The sequence below is a fragment of the Haliotis rufescens genome, unplaced genomic scaffold (genome assembly GCF_023055435.1).
Source record: "Haliotis rufescens isolate VD_foot unplaced genomic scaffold, xgHalRufe1.0.p SCAF_37, whole genome shotgun sequence".
NCBI lineage: Eukaryota > Metazoa > Mollusca > Gastropoda > Lepetellida > Haliotidae > Haliotis > Haliotis rufescens.
The window spans coordinates 976345-1003786 of record NW_025964079.1 but is presented as its reverse complement, the minus strand read 5'-3'; the positions used below and the strand labels follow the sequence as shown (position 1 = coordinate 1003786).

At 42.8% G+C, this 27442-nt stretch overlaps 1 protein-coding gene across 1 annotated transcript; it reads right to left on the bottom strand.

The window, feature by feature from the left end:
- Nucleotides 1–111: 111 nt before the first annotated feature.
- On the bottom strand, nt 112–25954 carry LOC124140475 (retinal homeobox protein Rx3-like). Its single transcript, XM_048381316.1, has 6 exons — nt 25606–25954; nt 16655–16771; nt 7534–7691; nt 6412–6487; nt 3391–3612; nt 112–713 (listed from the first exon to the last, which is right to left on the bottom strand). Exons 1-6 carry the CDS (start codon nt 25850–25852, stop codon nt 559–561), a joined length of 975 nt encoding a protein of 324 aa, XP_048237273.1. The 5' UTR covers nt 25853–25954; the 3' UTR covers nt 112–558.
- Nucleotides 25955–27442: the final 1488 nt, after the last annotated feature.

Below are 27442 nucleotides of genomic sequence, written 5' to 3'. Positions count from 1 at the left end.
GCGAACCGGGATTCAAACCCACAATCATAGGTTTCTGGCGTGCCCAAGGGACGCAACTCTGCACTGCGAATCGCGGCGCCTTAGACGACTGGGCCACCCGTGCCCCCTCATGAAATTGAACCAGCAGTCAAACTTAAATCAAATGTACTGGGACTGCTAGTTTACTCTAGCCTAGACCCGCATTTAGCATATATCACATCACTTACTACACGTGGGTAAATGTAGCATGCACGTTTCAGATTATGAATGGAGTAAAGCTAAATATGTGAGGTATCATGCCGAAAGACATTACGTAAATAAAAGCGACAAAACCCTTTCCATTAGCAAATTAAAACCTTTGTACGATTCAGACCACATCTTAAGCATGTGTTTATGAGTAACTATCGCGTTGGTGTCATAAGTTAACAAGTTAGAGACAACTGGTAGAGCTAATATATGAGGCGAGGTACGTATACGTCAACTGAATGTTTGCTTTTGGCCATATAGCAAATTATTTTATATAGATTTATAGACAACCCATGTACACAGAGAACGGTACAGGGTGCTTTGACGGAATCTTCACTGGGCAATAGCAAGAGCCTGGGAATGTTCCTTGGCCTTCAGGCGAAGCTGTTCGATGCTTGAGGACCTAGGATTGGCCTCGCCCATACACTTGCCACTGTCCAGATGCACTCCATTGTGGTTCAGTGTGTCGTGTCCAGTAAACTCCCGTCCTTCAATAAAACATAGGGCAGATGTAAATGTACTTCAGACGCTAAGTGGACAATCAATCAATACCAGACCCATTAACACCGACAACGCCAGAGAAAAATCAGTCTCGAATATCTGCCGAAACAGATTCCTTAAGGCGTAAACAGCCAAATAGTGATTAAAGTTTTATGAATGGATCACTGAAAATCAGTGATGACACCCGGGTACGCTAAAGTGCAAGCACCATTCACACAATTTTCATTAACAAAGTAAGTGCTTGTGAGTAAGGTGAGTGAGTGAGTATGCTTTTACGCCGCTTTTAGTAATATTCCAGCAATATCACGGCGGGAGACACCAGAAATGGGCTTCACACATAGTACCCATGTCGAGAATCGAGCCCAGGCCTTCGGCGTGACGAGCGAACGCTTAAACCACCAGGCTACCCGACCGCCCCTGTGAGTAAGGTGTGAAAACTCCATGTAAAAGGTTATAACATGGGATTGTATCATGTTGACAAGCGACGTCTCACATTGTAGTGTTCATGGTCGAGCGAACACGCCTCAGCACCAAGTATCGACAAAACTGAATTGGATGAGGTTCAGCGAGCTTGGCGAATGTATACAATGTCAGTCTGATGGCGTGGGTCATTGTTCATGGTCAATGGTCTGCATGTGCAAGATTCTATATATTAATAAGCTTCAAGGATATAACTGGAATATTGCTGACTGCGGCGTTAAGCAACACTGGGGCATTTGTAAGGACATTTACCATCGGATTGCACGGGTCTACCGGGTCACTTAGGACACTTACCGCCTGATTTGCACTGGTCTACCGGGGCACTTATCAGGACACTTACCATCCGATTGCACAGGTCTGCTAGGACACTTATCAGGACACTTACCATCCGATTGCACGGGTCTGCTAGGACACTTATCAGGACACTTACCATCCGATTGCACGGGTCTACTAGGGCACGTATAAGGACACTTACCATCTGATTGCACGGGTCTACCGGGGCACTTGTAAGGAAACTTACCACCTGATTGCACGGGTCTACCGGGGCATCTGTTAGGACACTTACCATCCGATTGCACGGGTCTGCTAGGGCACTTATCAGGGCACTTACCATCCGATTGCACGGGTCCACTAGGGCACGTATAAGGACACTTACCGTCTGATTGCACGAGTCTACCGGGGATCTTGTAAGGACACTTACCATCCGATTGCACGGGTCTACTAGGGCACTTGCAGGGAAACATATCATCTGATTGCACGGGTCTACTAGGGCACTTGCAGGGAAACATATCATCTGATTGCATGGGTCTACCGGGGCACTTGCAGGGAAACATATCATCCGATTGCACGGGTAAACCGGGCCACTAGTAAGGACACTTACCGTCCGATTGCACGGGTCTACTAGGGCACGTATAAGGACACTTACCACCTGATTGCACGGGTCTACCAGGGCACTTGTAAGGGAGCTTACCATCTGATTGCACGGATCTACTAGGGCACGTATAAGGACACTTACATTCTGATAACACGGGTCTACCGGGGCACTTATCAGGACACTTTCCATCTGATTGCACGGGTCTACCAGGGCACTTCTCAGGACACTTACAGTCTCTAATTGCACGGGTCTGTTAGGGCACTTATCAGGACACTTATCACCTGATTGCACGGGTCTACCGGGGCATCTGTAAGGACACTTACCATCTAATTGCACGGGTCTACCGGGGCACTTAGGACACTTACCGTCCGATTGCACTGGTCTACCGGGGCACTAATCAGGACACTTACCATCCGATTGCACGGGTCTGCTAGGGCACTCATCAGGACACTTACCACCTGATTGCACGGGTCTACCGGGACATATGTAAGGACACTTACCATCTAATTGCACGGGTCTGCTAGGGCACTTATCAGGACACTTACCATCCGATTGCACGGGTCTACTAGGGCACGTATAAGGAGACTTACCATCTGATTGCACGTGTCTACCGGGGCACTTGTAAGGAAACTTACCATCCGAGTGCACGGGTCTACTAGGGCACTTTTATGGACACTTACCATCTGATTGCACGGGTCTACCGGGGCACTTTTCAGGACACTTTCCATCTGATTGCACGGGTCTAGTGGGACACTTGCAGGGAAACATATCATCTGATTGCACGGGTCTACCGGGGCACTTGCAGGGTAACATATCATCTGATTGCACGGGTCTACTAGGGCACTTGTAAGGAAACTTACCATCCGATTGCACGGGTCTACTAGGGCACTTTTATGGACACTTACCATCTGATTGCACGGGTCTACCGGGGCACTTATCAGGACACTTTTCATCTGATTGCACGGGTCTACCGGGGCACTTATCATGACACTTACCATCTAATTGCACGGGTCTACCGGGACACCTGTAAGGACACTTACCACCTGATTGCACGGGTCTAGTGGGACACTTGCAGGGAAACATATCATCTGATTGCACGGGTCTACCGGGGCACTTGCAGGGAAACATATCATCTGATTGCACGGGTCTACTAGGGCACGTATAAGGACACTTACCATCTGATTGCACGGGTCTACCGGGGCACTTGCAGGGACACTTACCATCTGATTGCACGGGTCTAGTGGGACACTTGCAGGGAAACATATCATCCGATTGCACGGCTCTACCGGGGCACTACTAAGGACACTTACCATCCGATTGCACGGGTCTACTGGGGCACTTTCCGGCGTTGGCGAAGAAAGATGACAATGATGTTTGGCTGACTGATGTACTGAAGGGGGGAGTCCAATCAACACTCAGGTTGCCATGGAAATACATGCTGGGAAGAGGAACTCCAGTGATTGGGGGGACGCTGGTGTTTTGGAGGCCATTGGACGGACAGTTCCGGTGGATCTTGGAATTTGGTGGAAGCACTGTGAAAACAACCACTTGTGATGGACATGTCGTCAAGTAAAAAGTCTTTACAACACTAGAATAACCATTATCGTCCTTGTGTTATATATTTTATAAACACTTAAAGATGAATATTGCCGTTATATTAGTATACGTATTCATCAACAGTACGTTGGGTTATAAAGTTGGTGAATACATGGTACGAAGTTCGGGGGCACGGGTGGCCCAGTCGTCTAAAGCGCCGCGATTCGCTGTGCAGAGTTGCGTCCCTTGGGCACACAAGAAACCTATGATTGGGGGTTCGAATCCCGGTTCGCCCCGATTATGTTTCTAGGTTTGTCAGCACCATACCCGTGCTCGTGGGTTTCACCGAAGTGGTAAACGTCAGACCTACATCACTTCGTGCTTTCCTCTCACATTAAGCTGACACGCCGCGATATAACTGGAATACTGTTAAAAGCGGCGTTAAACCCAACTCACTCACAAGGATTCATGTCTCATACGCTGAGTACTTTGGTGGCCCCACGGGCATTGATATGGTGCTGAAAGACCAAGGGTGAGGAGAGGTTAAATTTGGTTTAACGTCAAGATTATTGGACTTATACAGCGACGTGCATGCACATGTGGCTGCTTGTAATAGTCCGGACGGTTACCGTGCTAGCCCACGGTGTACTTTCTCTGAGCCGACATAGTCTTGTTTTAGTCCCTTAATGCCGAACGCCTGACAGGGTAAAACAATCTTTTAACGTCCTTTTGTATGACGCAGCCAGGGATCGAACCCACGACCTTCCTTCGTCCTGGTGGACGCTCTACCAATAGACCTCTTAACGCTACGACCTCCTAACCGGTACGACACGGTTTCCGACCCTCTTAAGCATCTTCTTACGACCGTTTCACGAAAGCATCCTAACAACGTCCTTAAGTTGATCTTAAACTCCTAAACCAGGATGTCGCAAAACGGTACAACATCGTGTTTTACAAAGCAACGGGTCCCGGAAGTAAAAGGGCACCTGTCAATTTGATCGGCTGAACGTTTGTACACTGAGACAGTTCTCGTTCCAGAGATTTAAAAGGTTAGGATGGGCTAAAAACACTATACGGAAAGCACTATTCGGTTATTTGTCGCTAATCATATATATTTCCAAAATAAACGATCAATATGTCGGAGATTATTTAAGGGACAATTTTATTCAAGTGTAATCTATTTAACACTTCTTCTTTGATAATAAAAATGAAACAAGATTTAACCCAAACCCCAACCCTAACCCTAACCCTGATTTGTTTGGCAAAGCAGACGTCAATCTTGTCCAGCGAGAAGGTTTAACATATTGTGGACGCATCAATCAAAAGCAAAAAGCGGAAGAGGAATTTTGGACTTTGGGATATTGAAGATCCTTTGGCCGGCGTCGGAGCACATATTGAAACAATAATATGTAAAAGGAATGCATGTGTCGCCATGATGGTTTGAAATTGCGAGGTTGTAACTACTTAGGAGTGAGTGAGTGAGTATGGTTTTACACCGCTTTTAGCAATATTCCAGCAACATCACGGCGGGGGACACCAGAAATGGCTTCACACATTGTACCCATGTCGGGAATCGAACCCGGGTCTTCGGCGTGACGAGCGAACGATTTAACCACTAGGCTACCCGACCGTCCCAACTACTTAGGAGGGCCCTTGGGCTGTCGCAGATTTAGGGGGATTTTACGACGTAGTGTAACTAAGAGGGCTTTGTGAAACGACCTTAAAAGTGATGACGTTGTTTACGACGTGATATAGGAGGTCGTAGCGCTATGAGGCTTTGTGAAACGGCCTTAAACGTGATGACGTAGTTTACAACGTGATATAGGAGGTCGTAGCGCTAAGAGGCTTCGTGAAACGGCCTTAAACGTTTTGACGTAGTTTACGACGTGATATAGGAGGTCGTAACGCTAAGAGGCTTTGTGAAACGGCCTTAAACGTTATGACGTAGTTTACGACGTGATATAGGAGGTCGTAGCGCTAAGAGGCTTTGTGAAACGGCCTTAAAAGTGATGACGTTGTTTACGACGTGATATAGGAGGTCGTAGCGCTAAGAGGCTTTGTGAAACGGCCTTAAAAGTGATGACGTTGTTTACGACGTGATATAGGAGGTCGTAGCGCTAAGAGGCTTTGTGAAACGGCCTTAAAAGTGATGACGTTGTTTACGACGTGATAAAGGAGGTCGTAGCGCTAAGAGGCTTTGTGAAACGGCCTTAAAAGTGATGACGTTGTTTACGACGTGATATAGGAGGTCGTAGCGCTAAGAGGCTTCGTGAAACGGCCTTAAACGTTATGACGTAGTTTACGACGTGATATAGGAGGTCGTAGCGCTAAGAGGCTTTGTGAAACGGCCTTAAACGTTATGACGTAGTTTACGACGTGATATAGGAGGTCGTAGCGCTAAGAGGCTTTCTGAAACGGCCTTAAAAGTGATGACGTTGTTTACGACGTGATATAGGAGGTCGTAGCGCTATGAGGCTTTGTGAAACGGCCTTAAACGTTATGACGTAGTTTACAACGTGATATAGGAGGTCGTAGCGCTAAGAGGCTTCGTGAAACGGCCTTAAACGTTATGACGTAGTTTACGACGTGATATAGGAGGTCGTAGCGCTAAGAGGCTTTGTGAAACGGCCTTAAACGTTATGACGTAGTTTACGACGTGATATAGGAGGTCGTAGCGCTAAGAGGCTTTGTGAAACGGCCTTAAACGTTATGACGTAGTTTACGACGTGGTATAGGCGATCTAAGCGCTAAGAGCCTTTGTGAAATGACACCCAGGTAGCTAAGCGACCTCTTACCTTGTGATGACTCTGGCTCCTTGCCCTGCTGTTTCTGCTGTTTCCGCCATTTAGCTCGTCTGTTCTGGAACCACACCTATTGGGGGGAGTTGGTTGTACCCAAAACAGAAATACATCCCGGTCAAGATAACATGTCAATGAAAGTTACATTATCGACACATTGTAATTAAGTATGACTAAATGCACGTCCTTAGATATAACTGTGACAAAACAGCAATAAGTTAATACCAGATCGAGTGAGTGTGGATGATTTTACGCCGCTTTAAGCAGTATTCCAGCAATATCCCGGCGGGGGACTCCACAAATCGGCTTCACACATTGTACCCATGTTGGGAATCGAACATGGATCTTCGGCGTGACGAGCGAACGCTTTAACCACTAGGCTACCAGGCCGCCCGTATCAACCTTAAATATCACCGTAGCAAAATTCAGGGTACTTTTTAATCCTAACTTCATATGTCATAAGCGTTTAACGCCGTTTGATGGTATGCGAATAAGAAACAGTTCTACTTGTACTTATTTATCAAGGTATTTTGGCGTTTAGGCCCATGAACATTGCATCGTCTTTGACTCTAAAAAGCAAAAATGAAGACACATTTAAAGGACACGTGATTCCTTTTCTACAGTGAAAACAAAAAGTAGAATTAATCCCCAGTAACCTCTCTGTCGACTCATATGGTGGTAAGCTTCGACTCAGCTGACTGTGTGTCATCGTGCCCGTTTTTCTGATCCAAACTAGATAATATACAGGCCGGTGTTCCATAAATGGAATACGACGTTACATGATACTACACGTGTACAATGGCACCCTCCAGTTATGAGCCCGTGACGATCCGGGGTAGAATAGGTCTTCAGCAACCCATGCTTGCCGTAAAAGGCGACTATGCTTGTCGTAAAAGGCGACTAACGGGATCGGGTGGTCAGGCTCGCTGACTTGGTTGATGCATGTCATCAATCCCAATTGTGTGGATCGATGCTCGTGATATTAATCACTGGATTGTCTGGTCCAGACTCGATTATTTACAGACCGCCGTCATATAGCTGGAATATTGCTGAGTGCGGCGTTTAACAACAAACCAACCAACCAACCCTTCAGTTATGGTTAACTTCAGCAAAACGCACCTGAACACGCGCTTCTGTCAGGTCTATTTTCAGTGCTAGCTCTTCGCGGAAGAATACATCCGGGTAATGTGTCCTTTGGAAAGCCTTTTCAAGTTCCTCAAGTTGGAAACTGGTGAAAGTAGTGCGGTAGCGTCGTTGTTTGCGTCTAGCTTGTCCATCTAGAAAATACAAATACATGCAGTGTTAAAAATTCAGATAATTACAGCTAGAATTCGGACTGGCAAGTCTGAGAGATTACCTGTCCAGTTAAAAAAAATGCCAGCTCACACAAAGGTCTATATAGGATTCCAACTAACGCAACACAATATTCAATAACACAACATGGCATATCATGTTCAACTGATGAGTTCAACAACCAAACCGTTACCCCCTGTTCATAAAATGGACTTGTCCGACATTGCCGAGGTCGGATTGTATTCAAGGACTCCTCATTATTCAAAAACGGTTAAGCATTTTTAAAGCTTGTACATTTTATTAACATCTTTAAGAGGCTGTACAAAATGTTCATATCTCACATAAGAAGTAAACGACTCGTGGTCGTTGTTTATCGTATAATAAAACCCCACAGGGTGAATAAATCACTTATGGTTTATTCTCTCTGCATCGTTTTATTGTACGGCAAATAACTCCCAATCGTGGTTTATTTCTTAAATGAATGACTTCGTATAGACGATATATCAATATATGACATACAACGTGAGCACCAGTGGATAATCAGACTCGAATGTCTGCAGAAACAGGTCCCACGGGGCGGAAAAGGCAAAACAGTGTTGAAAATCACATGGCTGGATAACTGAAACCCAGACGACGAGGTGTTCCCACTTCCTACACATCACATCAAACATTACTCTTTGTAAAGATCAAGTGTCATCTTAAAGTTAGGTCCATGCGATTAACAGCATCAAGGGATTACAAAAGTCGTTTTGGCAAATATTTTGGATATTACGTGCGCTTCAATCAATCACTTGCATCGACACACGGCATCACCTTTTGTGAGTTTGGACTGTGCTCTCTCCCTGTCCATTGCAAACAGTCAATGATACATAAGCTTATGTGTCGTATCTGTGCTTTTGATGGCATTCCTTCTATAAATACATTCGTTAAACATATTTAAACGGCCGTATCACTCAAAAGGGATAATTTGTGCCGAGACTTTCAAACCGGCATAATCTCTATCTAAATGACGTTACCAAATTCAATTACAAATCACTGACTGTCAGCTGGTGGAAATTCATTACAAAACTCATTTACTGAGGTCTCAAATTCATACGTCGTAGTAATAACACAACATTCGTCGCCACTCGACCCTTTCCGTAACCTCGACATCTTCCCTTTCATTCGTCACTACTCGCCCCTTTCCGTAACCTGCAAGAAGCTTGTCCCGGAATATCACGAGTTGGTCACGAATGCGTCCCTCTCTGCACACAAGCCAATCAGAATGCGCGCATCAAAATGAATGAGTACACGTGTCGAAGAACCATCCGAAATAAGTTTGTTAATATAAAAAAGGATATTTTGTATCCAATATGGAGGACGAAATAGATTGAGCTTACATGCATACGTTTTTCGCGAACACCTGGTGTCATCACTGATTTCAGTGATCCATTTATTATCTTTTTACTGTTGTTTGCTGTTTCTGTAAGAAGGAGTAATATAACTGGCGTAATCGTCACAATAAGCAAACGGCCCATGAAGATCCGGGGTAGAATAGGTCTTCAGCAACCCGTGCTTGCCGCTAAAGGCGACTTAAGTGGCCGGTCGTAAGAGGCGACTAACGGGATCGGGTGGTCAGGCTCGCCGACTTGGTTGATGCATTTCATCGATCCCAATTGCGTGGATCGATATTCATGATGTCAATCACTGGATTGTCTGGTCCAGACTCGATTATTTACAGACCGCCTTCATATTAATTAGTTCAGTGGTAAACAACAAATAAACAAACAAAGTATACGCAACTCGTGAGCTTTAACGAATAAGGCTTCAAGAGTTAGCTCCCTTCGTAGAAAACTCCAACTCCAACACGACGGATTCAAAACGCGGTATAACTCACTACAGTAAAGTCTAAGTCTTAAGTGGATAAACACGTAAATGACGTCAATAAGATCAATTATTATAAGTACACTAACGAATAACACAGTATTTTTTAATTATGTTATGAACAAATGCCCCCATTAGCCATATATTAGGTAAAAGTTAAATATGACAGGCTAGTATTTATCATTTAATATTAAACGAGTACTGTAAATCTTGAAAAAGACGCGAGCGTGAATTAAATGCGAAAAATGCGAGTGGTCTATATTCGCATAATTGAACTTCGCATTTATGTAGTATATACTACATTGTACAACAAAATAGGCGTCGAAATTATATAGTTTATATTTAAATTCGAGTGTTATATTGAACGTTTTTACAATCATATCAGATAAGAATTTATGGCACATTATGAATCTCAAACATCTTTATCAGATTACTTCGCGTGGATACACTGTAAAACGTGTTTAAAATTTAAAATGCAAGACATATTTAGATCTAAACATCTTTTGAAATGTGTTAAAATCCTAAACGGAATACACATTGACGTGTTCTATCTAACACGTTAAGGGTATATGAGCACATGAAATGAGCTATCGTCTCACAGCCTATTTAAAGCACCTGAACACAACATCCCCATAATCTAAACATGTTTAGAATTAAAACATGTTTACGCAAAATGCATATAATTGTGTATGATCCTAATAATCTAAACATGTTCAGATCAAGTCCATATCATTGGGCATTAAGTCAGATATGGATAAGATGTAAAATATACTTCACACCTTAAGACCCAAATCACGTTTAGCTCCTAAACATGGTCAGATTCTAAACATGTTTAGACCTAAACGCGTCAAAACTATGGGACAATGAACATGTTTAGGTTTGTGTTTGGGAACTAAGCACATGTTCTACAGTGTACTAATACACAATAAAATTATTTCATACCAGGGCCCCGTTCCACAAAGCCATTTTAGCGCTAAGGTGATCGTAACTCCCATTCTATAACACTGGCTTTCGATAGTCGTAGCGGTAAGATCGCTTTGAGGAACGGTGCCCAGTATCGTACACAACTGACGGAATAATACATGGGGGCACGGGTGGCCCAGTCGTCTAAGGCGCCGCGATTCGCTGTGCAGAGTTGCGTCCCTTGGGCATGCCAGAAACCTAGGATTGTGGGTTCGAATCCCGGTTCGCCCCGATTATGTTTCTAGGTTTGTCAGCACCATACCCGTGCTCGTGGGTTTCACCGATGTGGTAAACGTCTGAGACCTGCATCACTTCGGGCTTTCCTCCCACAATAAGCCGACACGCCGCGATATAACTGGAATACTGTTAAAAGCGGCGTTAAACCCAACTCACTCACTCACTCACCAGGGGACTGGATTGATGAGTCAGGAGATGCCGCAACAGACAAGAGCAACACAAGGTATGAGACATCGAAAATAGGATTAAAGAAGGTGTGATGAGGAAGTAAACGAAAACAGACAGTCGGACATTTGTTTGCCATATCAAAACACCACCATTGCCGGGTAAAATCAAGTTATAATTTCCATTTACTTCGAGGGTAAAACTGATTTGTTTGTTATGTTTCCAGATAGGCTGTGCAGCCACTGTCGTAATTTCAGTAACGTTGTTTATAACAAAATAAATTGACTGGAGGTGTTATATTTCTTCTCATTTCGCAAACTTAATTAAACTAACAATATTTGTCAAATTACCACTGCAGCGTTCATTGGATATAATCAGAGTTTACGCAAGTACGGATTCCCCTACATTTGTTGTTCGCGCTGTCTCTTGTAGGCCTTCAGTCAGCGAAATTGTCTCCCAGCACCGGAACTCACACGGCCGGGGGTCACGTGATTGTAGAACGCGCTGTGAGGCATGATGGCGCAAGGATGAAGCCAAACAAATTCTCTCCTCAGACAGAAGTTGTCGGCCTTTGTATGTTATTTTATAAAGCTACAAACAGAGAACGGAGTTCCACATCGCCTGCGCTATTTTGAGCAAATAATTAAAACTTTTGATCAGAACATGGCTGTTTTTTACACATATAAAATATCCTAAAGCTTTCACATGACCTTAACAGTTCTTACTTCCCTATTTCGACACGTTGAAGTAACGGTAAAATATCTTTCAGAACACTTTAATGGCCATTTCGGACATGCATACCGTATGCCATTATTTAATTTTGTGTAAATGTCAATTAGATCTTTGCATTAAGCCATTCATTCATCGTGGATTTATATTTACTTATCGTAGCAATTTTATCCAATCGTTCAAATGATTCAATCGTTTTATGTGACACGTCGTTGTGTTTGTCAAGTGAACAGACTATAGCTTAATAACTCGTGCCACTCATTCAGCTGTTGGTAATTTGTGTTTGCTGCCATGTCGTATAAGGTACTTGTACATGTTTTGTCAAACTTACATCTACTACATAATTTGTCACAATTGTTTGTTTGTTGTTTAACGCCGCACTCAGCAATATTCCAGCTATATGACGGCGGTCTGAAAAATAATCGAGTCTGGAACAGACAATCCAGTGATTGATATCATGAGCATCGGTCCACGTAATTGGGATAGATGACATGCATCACCCAAGTCAGCGAGTCTGACGACCCGATCCCGTTAGTCGCCTCTTACGACAAGCATAGTCGCCTTTTACGGCAAGCAGGGTGGCTGAAGACCTATTCTACCCCTGATCTTCACGGGTCTGTCACAATTGTTATTGATCATTTCCGGTGAAATACATTTCAATTTGTCATGGTGAGTTCTTAATTTTTATGCAATCGTATTGCTATGGATCTACGACACGGTTACTTGATCTATCTGGATGTACATGCCTCGTTATCTCGAATGTCCGGATATCTCAAAGTTACAAGTTCGAGATAAAGAGGCTCGGCTGTATTTTGGATTCATTAATCGTTCTGTTAATTCAATCACATACCTATTCCGGATTTTCTCACAGATTCTCCACACGTTAACCGATCCGTTAATTCATGTTAACCGACCGACATGTTAATATATTTATCTGTGGGTATGGATTCCGATGCAGGGGCATCAATAACATTCAATCCCACTTACAGGCATCGTAATTGTACCATGATTGGAAAATGACAACACTACGGCGATTGAGAGCTCTCAAGATCACATCCCTTTATTTGACTTCGCTCAAATGCCACACTGAACGTACGCAGCGCGTGTGGGATAATTGTGACCAAACATGTCTTTATCTCAAGGGGACATCTGATCCTAGTCCCGCTAGCGTTGAAACCTAACAGTATCACACAGCACGACACTAAGCCGCTGTAACCAGGCTTTGTCATGCCGAGGCGCTCGCTCCAGCGCAATCGATATCCTTTGAAGAAAAAGCTCAGGCTTGGCTTTGTTCTTTCGCGCCGCTTGCCATCTTTGGGAAGGTTTGATACGTATCTTGTGTAATGTTTATAACGTGTCATCCATTTTGGTGATTTGTTAATCCTTAAAACATATGATTTGTTTGTTTGTTTGTTTGTTGTTTAACGCCGCACTCAGCAATATTGCAGCTATATGACGGCGGTCTGTAAATAATCGAGTCTGGACCAGACAATCCAGTGATTGACAGCATGAGCATCGATCCGCGCAATTGGGATCGATGACATGCATCAACCAAGTCAGCGAGCCTGACCACCCGATCCCGTTAGTCGCATTTTACGACAAGCATAGTCGCCTTTTACGGCAAGCATGGGTTGCTGAAGATCTATTCTACCCCGGAATCTTCACAGGTCTTAAAACATATGAATGTCGACATATGATTTTCTATAAAACTAGTGCGTAATTGTGTTTTGGAATTGGGATTTCTTATCGTCATTGTCGTATGAAAGAGTATAAAATGATATCGTATTGCGAGACAAAGTGTGAGGGTGAAGAAATCAATGAAAAAAACGACAAAACCATTTCCATATGCAATAGAAATCTCTGCATAAAGCAGGGTCGATTGTACGATTCCGGCTATATCATGAGCGATGGAAGTGTATGATATGACTTCATAATACTGAACACGTATTATATAAATACCAACAATGGGAATTAAACGCGTATTACATAAATACCAACAATGGGAATAATACACGTATTATATAAATACCAACAATGGCAATTATACACGTATTATATAAATACCAACAATGGGAATTATACGCATATTATATAAATACCAACAATGGGAATTATACACGTATTACATAAATACCAACACTGGGAATTATACGCGTATTATATAAATACCAACTATGGGAATTATACGCGTATTATAAAAATACCAACAATGGGAATTATACACGTATTACATAAATACCAACACTGGGAATTATACGCGTATTATATAAATACCAACTATGGGAATTATACGCGTATTATAAAAATACCAACAATTGGAATTATACACGTATTTTATAAATACCAACTATGGGAATTATACGCGTATTATATAAATATCAACAATGGGAATTTTAACAATAGCATGTGTTCTCATTTCAAGGTCATAATTTCTTTTCATCATTTCATTGATGAGGTGGTAACATAAAATAATATCAATGAAAAAACGAAATGTTCTTTGACAGAAGCATGCATTACGTGCTGATGACAAATAAGGTATGCGCTTTATTGTTTATTCCCTGTAATATATATAAAGTGTATTGTGGAGTATTAGTATGGATAACAACTTCTACCTAGAAATGAAGCAGCACGAACTCTCATCAAGAAGTATTGTCAAGACGTTGCTATATATAACAATACTCCTTGTCCTGTTTATATTTAACTTCTAGTTTAGAGTCTCAAGTGTAATGTGATCAATTTGTCAATATGGCCGCCTTCATATAGCCGGAATATTGCTGAGTGCGGCGTTAAACAAACAAACAAACAAACAGCCAAGTAAACAAACAAACCAACAATCAAAGACGAATGTACCTTTGAACATCGCACATTATTGTATCAGCTACACGTTAAACTGGGGCCTGTAAATAATCAAGTCTGGAACAGGCAATCCAGTGATTGATATCATGAGCAACGATGCACGCCCACAGGTTCGAAGACACGATATCAACCACGTCACCAAGCCTGCCCACCCGATCAATGTAGTGGTCCCTTTCGACAAGCAGAGGATGATGGGAACCTATTCTAACCCTGTACTCCCAGTTACAAGACATGTGCGCTGAGGTGCCGCAATACAACACGCAATATTGTGTCCCTTAGTCGTGACAGGATCCGGTGATCATGTGTTCGATCAATAGTCCCAGAAGGACATCCTTGGTTTGTCGTCACATTACTCGTGGATTTCACCACGTTGTTAAACGTCTGGGTTTTCATACATGACAGGACATGCAGCGTCCGGGTTTCATAAAGGGCAGGACATGCAGCGTACGGGCTTTCATACAGGGCAGGACATGCAGCGTCCGGGCTTTCATACAGGACAGGGCATGCAGCGTCCGGGCTTTAATGCAGGGAAGGACATGCAGCGTTCGGGCTTTCATACAGGACAGGACATGCAGCGTCCGGGCTTTCATACAGGACAGGACATGCAGCGTCCGGGCTTTCATACAGGACAGGACATGCAGCGTCCGGGTTTTCATACAGGACAGGACATGCAGCGTCCGGGCTTTCATGCAGAGAAGGACATGCAGCGTTCGGGCTTTCATACAGGACAGGACATGCAGCGTCACGGTTTTCATACAGGGAAGGACATGCAGCGTCGGGCTTTCATACAGGGCAGGACATGCAGCGTCCGGGCTTTCATACAGGGGAGGACATGTAGCGTCGGGTTTTCATACTGGACAGGACATGCAGCCTACGGGCTTTCATACAGGGCAGGACATGCAGCGTCCGGGCTTTCATACAGGACAGGACATGCAGCGTCCGGGCTTTCATACAGGACAGGACATGCAGCGTCCGGGTTTTCATACAGGACAGGACATGCAGCGTCCGGGCTTTCATACAGGACAGGACATGCAGCGTCCGGGCTTTCATACAGGGGAGGACATGCAGCATCGGGTTTTCATACGGGGCAGGACATGCAGCGTCCGGGCTTTCATACAGGGCAGGACATGCAGCGTCCGGGCTTTCATACGGGGCAGGACATGCAGCCTACGGGCTTTCATACAGGGCAGGACATCAGCTTACGGGCCTTCATACAGGGCAGGACATGCAGCGTCCGGGCTTTCGTACAGGGCAGGACATGCAGCGTCGGGCTTTCATACGGGGCAGGACATGCAGCCTCCGGGCTTTCATACAGGACATGACATGCAGCGTCCGGGCTTTCATACAGGACAGGACATGCAGCGTCCGGATTTTCATACAGGACAGGACATGCAGCGTCCGGGCTTTCATACAGGACAGGACATGCAGCGTCCGGGTTTTCATACAGGACAGGACAGGACATGCAGCGTCCGGGCTTTCATGCAGAGAAGGACATGCAGCGATCGGGCTTTCATACAGGACAGGACATGCAGCGTCACGGTTTTCATATAGGGAAGGACATGCAGCGTCGGGCTTTCATACGGGGGAGGACATGCATCGTCGGGTTTTCATACAGGGCAGGACATGCAGCCTACGGGCTTTCATACAGGGAATGATATGCAGCGTCCGGGCTTTCATACAGGATAGGACATGCAGCGTCCGGGCTTTCATACAGGACAGGACATGCAGCGTCCGGGCTTTCATACAGGGCAGGACATGCAGCGTCCGGGCTTTCATACAGGATAGGACATGCAGCGTCCGGGCTTTCATACAGGGCAGGACATGCAGCGTCCGGGCTTTCATAGGACATGCAGCGTCGGGCTTTCATACAAGACAGGACATGCAGGGTACGGGCTTTCATACAGGACAGGACAATCAGTATATACCTTATACTTTTCATGACTATTTTGCATTTTACGACCAGAGGAATCTGTTTGGGCAAACAATTGCGACTGATTGCTCTCTGGCGTTAGAGTTACAATATTTCCTCCTACATGAGGTTGTCACATCGTGATATACATGTAACTGAAATACGTTTAAAACGGCGTCAGTCCAGTCCGTCCGCTATGAGGTATTATGTATAATGAATACTTACGAACAGTGCTCGCATCAAAATTGACTTTAGACTCTGGGTTGAATATATCGAAGTTATTAAGCCTTGGTTCGTTGTCTTCTTTGGCCGAGGAGGAGGAACTTGAGTTTGGAGTGAAACCTAGAAACAAATATGAACGTTTGAAAAGCCACACTGCTATAAATGTAGTTTATTGGTCAATACACCGAAGACATTTCGTAATAATTTTGAATTTATATCAATTATCGTAACACATTTTTATGTATATCAACGGATTTTAAATTGAGGGATCAGTGAACTTGCAGGATTTTATACAGAACACATAGGGTCACAAAATATTATCGGACAATTAAATATTTCTAAGCATATACTTAGCAATCATTGAGCCGTTCCTTTCGGAACTACGAGTGACTATTTTACATAAAATACCATAAAAATAAAATTAACTTAGACTAAACTATAGAAACAATGTTACAGTTAGGTGAATATTAGACATTACGCTGTGTAAAAAATATTTAAGCAGGTTTTGGCACTTTCTCGACATCATCTAAAGACATGAAACCTTATAGAACTTGGATGCATTTGTTAAAAAGACGGTGTGTGTAAAATAATAAACTATGATTATACAATACATTATATTATTGGTTTTCTCCACACGGATGTGTTCCAAATCCATTTCAGTTTATTGTTTTAAACCTGTTTGAAACATCTTTCCCATATCATTTTTTGGTTGTATTTTAGTAATTGTGTTGAATGTATTTGAGTCATAATGTTGGTTGTTTGGTTATTATGATGGTTTTAGTTGGTTGCATTTTAGTTATTATGTTTGTTGCTTTTGTGTATTTTGTCGGTTGTATTTAAGTGATTATTTTGGCAGTATTTTGAATTATATTGTGGTTTTATTTGAGTTATGATGTTGGTTGCTTTTTTGATATTATGTTGGTTGTATTTAAGTCCAGTTATATTAAGTATTTAATTTTGGCTGTATTGTTGATGCTATGATTATTAAATGTTTTGTTATGATGTTGGTGGTATTGTTCCTTTGTCAGTTTTCGTTTGGCGATTATTGTGGCTACATATAAGTTATTATTTTCGTTGTATTTCCGTTATGACGTTTGTTGTATTTATGTTATTTCGTTAGTTGTAATTTGAATATTGTCAGTTGTAGTATGGATATTATTGTGGTAGCATTATAGTAATAATGTTGCTTGTTTGTTGGTTATTATGTTGGTTGTATTTCCTTAATATTTTCGTTGTATTTCCGTTGTGACGTTTGTTGTATTTTGGTTATGTTTTTAATTGTATTTTGGTTGTTATGTTGGGTCTGTACATGACATGCTATGATGTTGGTTATAGTTTAGCTCAGTGTCGGTTGTATGTTCTGAGGTTACGTCAGACATTCATTACATTTTACAACTTACCGGACGACAGTTATATAATTACTGTTTGTATGTATATGTTGGTCATAAATGTCGTTAAAGGCGACTACGCTCGCCGTAAGAGGCGACTAAGGATATTGGGTGGATAAGCTCGCTGACTTGGTTGACGCATGTCATCGTATCCCAATTGCGTGGATCGATGCTCATATCAATCATTTGATTGTCTGGTCCAGACTCGATTATTTACAGACCGCCGTCATATAGGTGGAATATTGCTGAGTGCGGCGTTAAACAACAAACCAACCAACCAACCAAAAGCATAAGTAATCTTTCTAAATCACGAAACCTCCAAGAATACAAGGAACCATCTGTTTCAAAACAATCTGTATGTGTAAATTGTTTTGATAATGTCTATTCATTTTGGGATCCTATTATATCACAAAACAATGTTATACACTGTTATACAGTTTATCCTTTATTCCAAAGTAGTAAATTAAGGTTACACGAGATGACCTTTTTGTTTGAATTTTCTTTGCCTTGCAGAATTTTTTCCCGTTTTAATAACAAGATTGCCTATTCTGAATAAGCATCAGTGTAAGAAAACAGTTTCACCAAGCCCTAGACTGAAACCTTCCAATCTTCCCATGTCCATTAGCATTAAGTCAAGTCTACAGGACATGACTATAACGGATTACATATTCCTACAAATTAACATATATGGTTTCATTTGTCCACTGACCACATGGTTAGCGTTGGCAGTGCGCGACAGTCGACGGCAGAATCCCGTCAAGTTTGTCCGAGAAGCATGTTGTCTTTCCAACTTGTGACGTCTAATACACGCGAGGATTCTTTAAAAGACACGCGTTCATTTGAGCACATGGTTGTTGTTGATGGTTTGTTGTTTAACGCCGCACTCAGCAATATTCCAGCTATATAACGGCGGTCTGTAAATAATCGAGTCTGGTCCAAACAATCCAGTGATTGATACCATGAGCATCGATCCACGCAAATGGGATACGATGACATGCATCAACCAAGTCAGCGAGTCAGACCACCCGATCCCGTTAGTCGCCTGTTACGACAAGCATAGTCGTCTTTTACGGCAAGCATGGGTTGCTGAAGATCTATTCTACGCCGGATCATCACGGGTCTGAGCATATGGACTGTGTGATGGCTGATATTGGGCTGTATATACACTACTTTACCTTCAGATAACTTTAAGAATGGCTGTACTTTAATCTACTCACAAAATCAGGTGGGTTTATGAGCAAGTACGATGTTGGCTTGACAACGTTGAGGAACCTAAGATTTCAGGTATCAGGTATCACGAAAAGTACAAAACTGTAGTTGTATAACACGCAGAGCATAGATACCAAGTCTGTAAATGTAATTATTGTTTAAGTTTAGAAGAATATCAGAAAATATTGGACCCGTTAATATTCCGGCGTAGAATAGGTCTTCAGCAACCCATGCTTGCCGTAAAAGATGACTATGCTTGTCGTAAAAGGCGACTAACGGGATCGGGTGGTCAGACTCGCTGACTTGGTTGATGCATGTCATCGATCCCAATTGCGTGGATCGATGCTCATGATATTACTCAGTGGATTGTCTGGTCCAGACTCGATTATTTACAGACCGCCGTCATATAGCTGGAATATTGCTGCGTGTGGCGTTAAACAACACACCAACCAACCAGAAAATATTGCCTTAATGGAATACGAATTCATTGTAAATCATCGTCATCATTACTGTAAAATTCTCATTTTAAGGGAACGCTTTCACCACACACATCCATACACTTGTGTAGTTAATTGCCATGACACGAAACTGTGTTATTAACACTTCTCCTTCAATACAAGTGCATGGTGGTGTCCCAATTTCAGGCTGTCGTCGAGACAGATCTTTTGTGTTCTCACATTGCTCTATCGAATTTACAGAACATTCGAAATGATTTCGAGTGTCAGCGAAACCCAGCGAAACTATCGAAAGAAAACTATTTTCAACTCCAAAGTTTGCAGCTACCCTCTGTTACAATTCTATCACCGTAGTCAATTTCCTCAACGACACTGAGTCTCGATATATGGTATGATTGCAATCAAGATGGTCCCGCTCGCCCTTATGCTGTATTTCAGCTGTCGAAACCATTTTGGCTTCACGGTATTAAGTTAGGAGGATATTTGGCTGATCGCTGATTATACGTCAAGCTTGCTGACAATGAAGCCATTGCCAGCTTCTTGAGACAGAGCGGCGGTGTGTTCGGCGAGATACAAACTTTTGTACATGTCTCTCGGAAGATTGTATTTTGGTCTGGTCTCCGAATTTCATTAGCACGCCTGTTATGATTATGGCTTCCGCATAATCCCCCGAATCTCAATCTCAGTTAACACCACGAGGTGATCCTCACATCGACGTAACAAAAAATATAATTATGTTAGGAACAATTTAGTCATGCTTGCATACCAATGGGAGACGATATTGTTATTAATGCCTTTTTTTTGTTTTAATTTTAACCGACCCGTGAAGATCCGGGGTAGAATAGGTCTTCAGCAACCGATGCTAGCCGTAAAAGGCGACTGTGCTTGTCAGACTCGCTGACTTGGTTGATGAATGTCATCGTATCCCAATTGCGAGGATCGATGCTCATGATGTTAATCACTGGATTGTCAGGTCCAGACTCGATTATTTACATATCGCCGTCATATAGCTGGAATATTGCTGGGTGAGGCGTTAAACAACAAAGAAACAAACTCTATTTTAGCTAATTTATATAATTGTTTATTATTGCTAGAATTTAATAACATAATTACAGATAATTTCTAACTACGTGTTTCTGCCACGGGACATTTTATTTCTACAGTATTAGACACATAAGCGCCATCATGTTATGTCAGCGAGTGAGTTAAATTGTACAGTCACATCGCAGCATATCAGCCAGAGCATGTAAATTTATTAAAACCTGTCGACGATGGACAGTTCAATAACTTGATTTGATTTAACACTGGTATTAGAGTTATGTTAGTTGTTTATTAGTATCTGTGTCAATCAAGAATGGTTATTCTCTTGCACTGACATTTAATATTATATTTGTTTGCTGTTTAACGTTGCATATAGCAATATTCCAGCTATATGACGGTGGTTAAAATGTTCTTACTATTATTTGACAGTGCAATATAACACCGGGTTATAGATCGCCAGCAATCAAAGGAAGACCGCAATAATAATGAGTGAGTGAGTTTGGTTTAATGCCGCTTTTAACAGTATTCCAGTTATATCGCGGCGTGTCAGCTTAGTGTGGGAGGAAAGCCCGAAGTGATTCAGGACTCAGACGTTTACCACTTCGGTGAAACCCACGAGCACGGGTATGGTGCTGACAAACCTAGAAACATATAATCGGGGCGAACCGGGATTCGAACCCACAATCATAGGTTTCTGGCGTACCCATGGGACGCAACTCTGCACAGCGTATCGCGGCGCCTTAGACGACCGGGCCACCCGTGCCCCCTACAATAATAAAGACAATCGGGACTTAGGGTGCCTCTGATACCTCTGCTACAATAGTATGTCGCTGATATTATCAGGTTCTTAATCCTCTTAATATAACTGTTGATGTCCCTTTCGTCATTAACAGCAAACAGCTTGATTAAATATGACTTGGTCTCAGCACACTAAAGCGATATCATTGGGACGGAACATCTATATGAGAGTTGAATGTCCATAGTTAAGATCGCTTTGTGCAAAGTGGACGAATATTTGGCGATATAAAAAGAGGTTGACATTATGACATCTGCCTAATCTTACTTTGATATAACACGTTTGTCTTCCATTGAATGTGGGGCGGTCGGGTAGCCTAGTGGTTAAAGCGTTCGCTCGTCACGCCGAAGACCCGGGTTCGATTCCCGACATGGGTACAATGTGTGAAGCCCATATTGGTGTCCCCCGCCGTGATATTGCTGGAATTTTGCTGAAAGCGGGGTAAAACCATACTCACTCACTTCATTGAATGAGGCCTAACCTTGGCTGCTGGGGATCTATAACCCATTTTATCTTGTGTTAAGTAACTGTTTCCTCTTTTAAATGTTCCTTAAGTGGTTTTAAAACATAAATGTGATATATTGCTAGTTATTATAGTGTCCATCGCTGAAAAATTTCAGTAAATTGGTGTTATGTGTTAATAACATTTTCTTGTCACGATATGACTGAAATACTGTCGATGTGATTAAACTCACACATTTCTCTACCGACCCGTGAAGTTCCGGGGTAGCATAGGTCTTCAACAACCCATAAAAGGCGACCATACTTGACGAAAGAGGCAACTAACGGGATCGGTAGGTCAGGCTCGCTGACTTGGTTGATGCATGTCATCGAATCCCAATTGCGTGGATCGATGCTCATGATATTAATCACTGGATTGTCTGGTCCAGACTCGATTATTCACAGACCGCCGTCAAAAAGCTGGAATATTGCTTAGTGTGGTGTTAGACAACAAATAAACAAAGAAACAAACAATTGCATCCATAGACAAATCAGAAAAACGTGAAAGACCTAACACTAACGGGATAATCAATGATGAATGTGTAAGTGAAATACGAATCTTTCTTCACGAGCATCAGAATGTGTTAAACTATTCTTGACAGGGAGTTAAATATCACAGCATTCCCGAAATAACTATAAAAGCACGACATTCGAAATATTGAGATACGCATATATGACAACATTGCATCATGATTATTGTTTACTCGAGTTTGATGACAAGTTTGGTACATGTTGTCCGTTTCTCGTTAGTTGCTGTTTGTGTTCACGTTTGAAAGTTCACGTTTTTCTGTAACTTGTTTCTTTCCTGAGAGAGGTAGAAACAGATTCAGGTTTGTGTGTGATTGAGAGGAACAGATTCAGGTCTGTGTGTGATTGAGAGGAACAGATTCAGGTCTGTGTGTGAGTGAGAGGAACAGATTCAGGTCTGTGTGTGATTGAGAGGAACAGATTCAGGTCTGTGTGTGAGTGAGAGGAACAGATTCAGGCATGTGTGTGAGTGAGAGGAACAGATTAAGGTCTGTGTGTGAGTGAGAGGAACAGATTCATGTCTGTGTGAATGAGAGGAACAGATTCAGGTCTGTGTGTGAGTGAGAGGAACAGATTCAGGTCTGTGTGTAAGTGAGACGAACAGATTCAGGTCTGTGTGTGAGTGGGAGGAACAGATTCAGGTCGGTGTGTGAGTGAGAAGAACAGATCCAGGTCTGTGTGTGAGTGAGAGGAACAGATTCAGGTCTGTGTGTGAGTGAGAGGAACATATTTAGGTCTGTGTGTGAGTGAGAGGAACAGATTCAGTCCTGTGTGTGAGTGAGATGAACAGATTCATGTTCTGTGTTTGAGTGAGAGGAACAGATTCAGGCCTGTGTGTGAGTGAGAGGAATAGATTTAGGTCTGTGTGTGAGTGAAAGGAACAGATTCAGTCCTGTGAGAGGAACAGATTCAGGTCTGTGTGTGAGAGGAACAGATTTAGGTCTGTGTGTGAGTGAGAGGAAAAGATTCATGTCTGTGTGTGAGTGAGAGGAACAGATTCAGGTCTGTGTGTGAGTGAGAGGAACATATTCAAGTCTGTGTGTGAGTGAGAGGAACAGATTCAGGTCTGTGTGTGAGTGAGAGGAACAGATTCATGTCTGTGTGTGAGTGAGAGGAACAGATTCATGTCTGTGTGTGAGTGAGAGGAACAGATTCATGTCTGTGTGTGAGTGAGAGGAACAGATTCAGGTCTGTGTGTGAGTGAGAGGAACAAATTCAGGTCTGTGTGTAAGTGAGGGGAACAGATTCAGGTCTGTGAGTGAGTGATAGGAACACATTCATGTATGTGTGTGAGTGAGATGAACAGATTAAGGTCTGTGTGTGAGTGAGATGAACAGATTAAGGTCTGTGTGTGAGTGAGAGGAACAGATTCAGTTCTGTGTGTGAGTGAGAGGAACAGATTCAGGTCTGTGTGTGAGTGAGAGGAATAGATTTAGGTCTGTGTGTGAGTGAGAGGAACTGATTCAGTCCTGTTTGTGAGTGAGAGGAACAGATTCAGGCCTGTGTGTGAGAGGAACAGATTTTGGTCTGTGTGTGAGTGAGAGGAACAGATTCAGGTCTGTGTATGAGTAAATGAGTTGAATGTTTCGCAGGCATTAGCAATATTCAAGTATCACGGACGGCGCAAAAAAAAATGGTTTTACCCATGTGAGAAATGGAACACAGACTCTGAGGTGACAAACGAACACCTTTACCGCCAGGCTACTCCATCGGCCCTCAAGTGGTATTGAGGTATTCCTCATTTTGTAATTAGATGAACTTACAGTTATGGTTAGCTTTTAATGACGCGGTAACATAGTATGGCTTGACAAATTGTTTGATCAGGTTTACACCATCGCAAAGCTCTCAAAACGTGGAGGACATCTCCAAGTTTGACGCATCAGCATGTGATCCAGTGTTTAGTCAGGTGAACTATTGACTTGCCTTTACATGTGTTTGTGACGGGTGACACCGTTGGACAGGCTCCGCGCAACTTTTCGTGAACACCTGGTGTCATCACTATTTGATAGTGATTCATAAACATATGCTTATGACGTAGTCGGAATCGTCAATGGGCTGTACTTTCAGAAGAAATTCCATATGATTATGGAAACGGTTTTTGCGCTTTATATACGTGACAACAAAAACTGCACAGAGGAAAGTGATTGAAAGATATTGTTTCATACATCCCGACATCACGGCTTTACCAAAACATCCTCAATTGTTGTTGGACGTTGGGGCTTTTATAAAAAAATAAAACTAACGCGAGCTGTCATTTTCAGCAGATTACACAAACTGGATATGATAACTTATTCGTCCGCCTAAGGTTAGTGAATGACTTTTGTTTTACGCCCGTTAAGCACTTTTCCAACCTTTTAAGTCGTGAGCGCCAGGATTGGCCTTCGCACATTTAACCTACGCAGGGAAAGGAACCTGTGCAATCAAAGCTTTATACAACAGGCTATCCCAGCGCCCCTCTCTTCCTCAATATAAACTGGATACTATGCATATGTAGCGTAGATTCTGTGAGAATCTAGACCGCCACCGTGGTCTAGTGGTAGAGCGTCCGCCAGGGGAGCGGAAGGTCCGGGGTTCGATCCCCGGCCGCGTCATACCAAAAGACGTTAAAAGATGGTACTTGTTGTTACCCTGTCTGGCGCTCGGCATTAAACAAGGACTGGTCGGCTCGGAGTCAGTATACTGTGTCTGAGTGGGGTATTCATGTTAAACTGCGGCATGGTATCTCAGTGAGCTAGCACTAAAAATCGGCATCAGTCCGACTAGTATAAGCAGGCACACACACACATACACGTGCATGCACGTCGCTATATAAGTGCAATAATCTTGGACGCGACGTTGAAACCCCATTTCACCTCACCTCACCTGTGAGAATCTTACCGCAATAATACCACATCATTTGACCCTATTCACTTATGCATCATTTTGGCAACAGTACAACATGTATCTTAATTTGATGTCAAAAAGCGTTCCTGACATCACTGTTATGTACAGAGAAAAAAAGAATTTTAAGGAAGCGATCAAGCCCAAAAGACTTACCTAAATATCTATCGTCGAAACCATTAGTCGGATGGCTTGGATGGATGGTGTTTTCCCTGGGTGGAGTGTTGGGGTGGTGATTGTTGGTAGGCTGTGACGGGGCAAGGAGACCATTGACAGAATAGGGCCCAGGGGTTGGGCGCACGCCGAAGTCCGTCATGGACGTCCCCAGGTGGTAGTAGCGTCGGTCAGGTCCGAGGGTGGGGTCCTCATCCTCTACGAGTCGAGACTGGAAGTAGCTATCCATCTGTGTTAGCTGGTGGTTTTAAGAACGTTCTAAATGTAATTTACAACGGTCGGCTCATTGTGTTGATCGGATCGCGAGAACTTGATTTAATATTCCCCATTACGAAACTTTTGCGGCTTCAAGGCGTTAGTTTCTGAAATTTATCCAATCAAATTTGATTAGAACCTCGCTGTGCGCACACAGGCTTCTTACCATTCGACGCGAGCCTGCCTTGGTGTCAGTCAAAGAAGCGTCGAATAATTAAGTCAGTTTTATTCTTTGACATGAAAATCTTGTGCGGAGATATCGAATGTGTATATATGGCATTGTGTCGTAAGATGTTGGTCAATTTGAGAATAATGTACTAATAGCCATGATAAATTTTTAAAAAATAATTATTTTGATCTGTATTTTACGTTTTGTTGCGCTGAAGCTCAGGGGATCAACGATTGAGAGACTAAGCGTTCTTGCTGATATCTCTTACGACGGATGCAGGGTTGAGAGGTCGTTTAACATTTGATCATGTGAGAGATTCACAGGAATACGGGTGGCAGGGGTGAACGGAAGTAATCTGTTTTGGGTGTAAAGGGAAGGCAATCATACCCACGAGAATCCCGCTAACAACAGAGGGTCACCGAATGTAAAACCTTTTCAGCAAATGTAATTACGTTTCCAAATTGATATCCTAATGTTTTCTGTACAAGAGCTATATTTACGGAACTGTGATAAACGATACACATTTAATTACGTTTGTAGGGGTTCTTCAGCAAATGAAAAGTTTGAGAAACTCAATTAAACACTGATTTGATCAGCTTCATGTTTAACAAGAATGTCTGCGTTGTTTGCAATGCTAAGAAATTCAGCACCGGGGCTGCTTGGATACAAGCTGCATTGAAACGCGAATATCTATTTCTTGAGCGAACGTAATTAAGGTTTCTTTGTGCGCATTGGAATTGCGGGGTAGTTTAATGTAGGACTCACATTGTCAACTTTGGTAAACTCTTTGTAAAACATCTCTCTGCTGTTTCGTCTATGGCTGACAGGGACAGCTTGCACACAACTGCATAACTGACCATGTGCCATGCTGCTCTCTTGTCATAAGTTGTACTGTAAATATGTTCTTGTTTAACTTATAACCTATATGCATGTTGCTGTTGCACAATTCTTACAAGTCAGGATTTCCTTTAAAATGGAATGCATAACGTTGCCTGTCATCGAACTCATTAAAATCATTAGACCCGTGAAGATTCCGGGGTAGAATAGGTCTTCAGCAACCCATGCTTGCCGTAAAAGGCGACTATGCTTGTCGTAAAAGGCGACTTACGGGATCGGGTGGTCAGTCTCGCTACTTTATTGATGCATGTCATCGATCCCAATTGCGAGGATCGATGCTCATGATGTCAATCACTGGATTGTCTGGTCAAGACTCGATTATTTTACAGACCGCCGTCATATAGCTGGAATATTGCTGAGTGCGGCGTTAAACAGCAAACAAACAAACAAACATTAAATTCATTAGGTTTGGCAGTTCTCCTACCCAGTGCACAACCATATCAATTCAAGAAGAACAAACATACACTGACTAGAGCATTAGTAAAATTACACGTGATG

What these genes read in the sequence shown, in the direction of transcription:
- LOC124140475 (XM_048381316.1), bottom strand. Translation starts at nt 25,852, where the DNA reads ATGGATAGCTACTTCCAGTCTCGACTCGTAGAGGATGAGGACCCCACC. An exon ending in TTTTGATGCGAGCACTGTTC is followed by an intron (nt 7,692 to 16,654) that starts GTAAGTATTCAT and finishes TGTATTTTCTAG; the next exon opens with ATGGACAAGCTAGACGCAAA. An exon ending in TAGACCCGTGCAATCGGATG is followed by an intron (nt 714 to 3,390) that starts GTAAGTGTCCTT and finishes GTTTTATTGAAG; the next exon opens with GACGGGAGTTTACTGGACAC.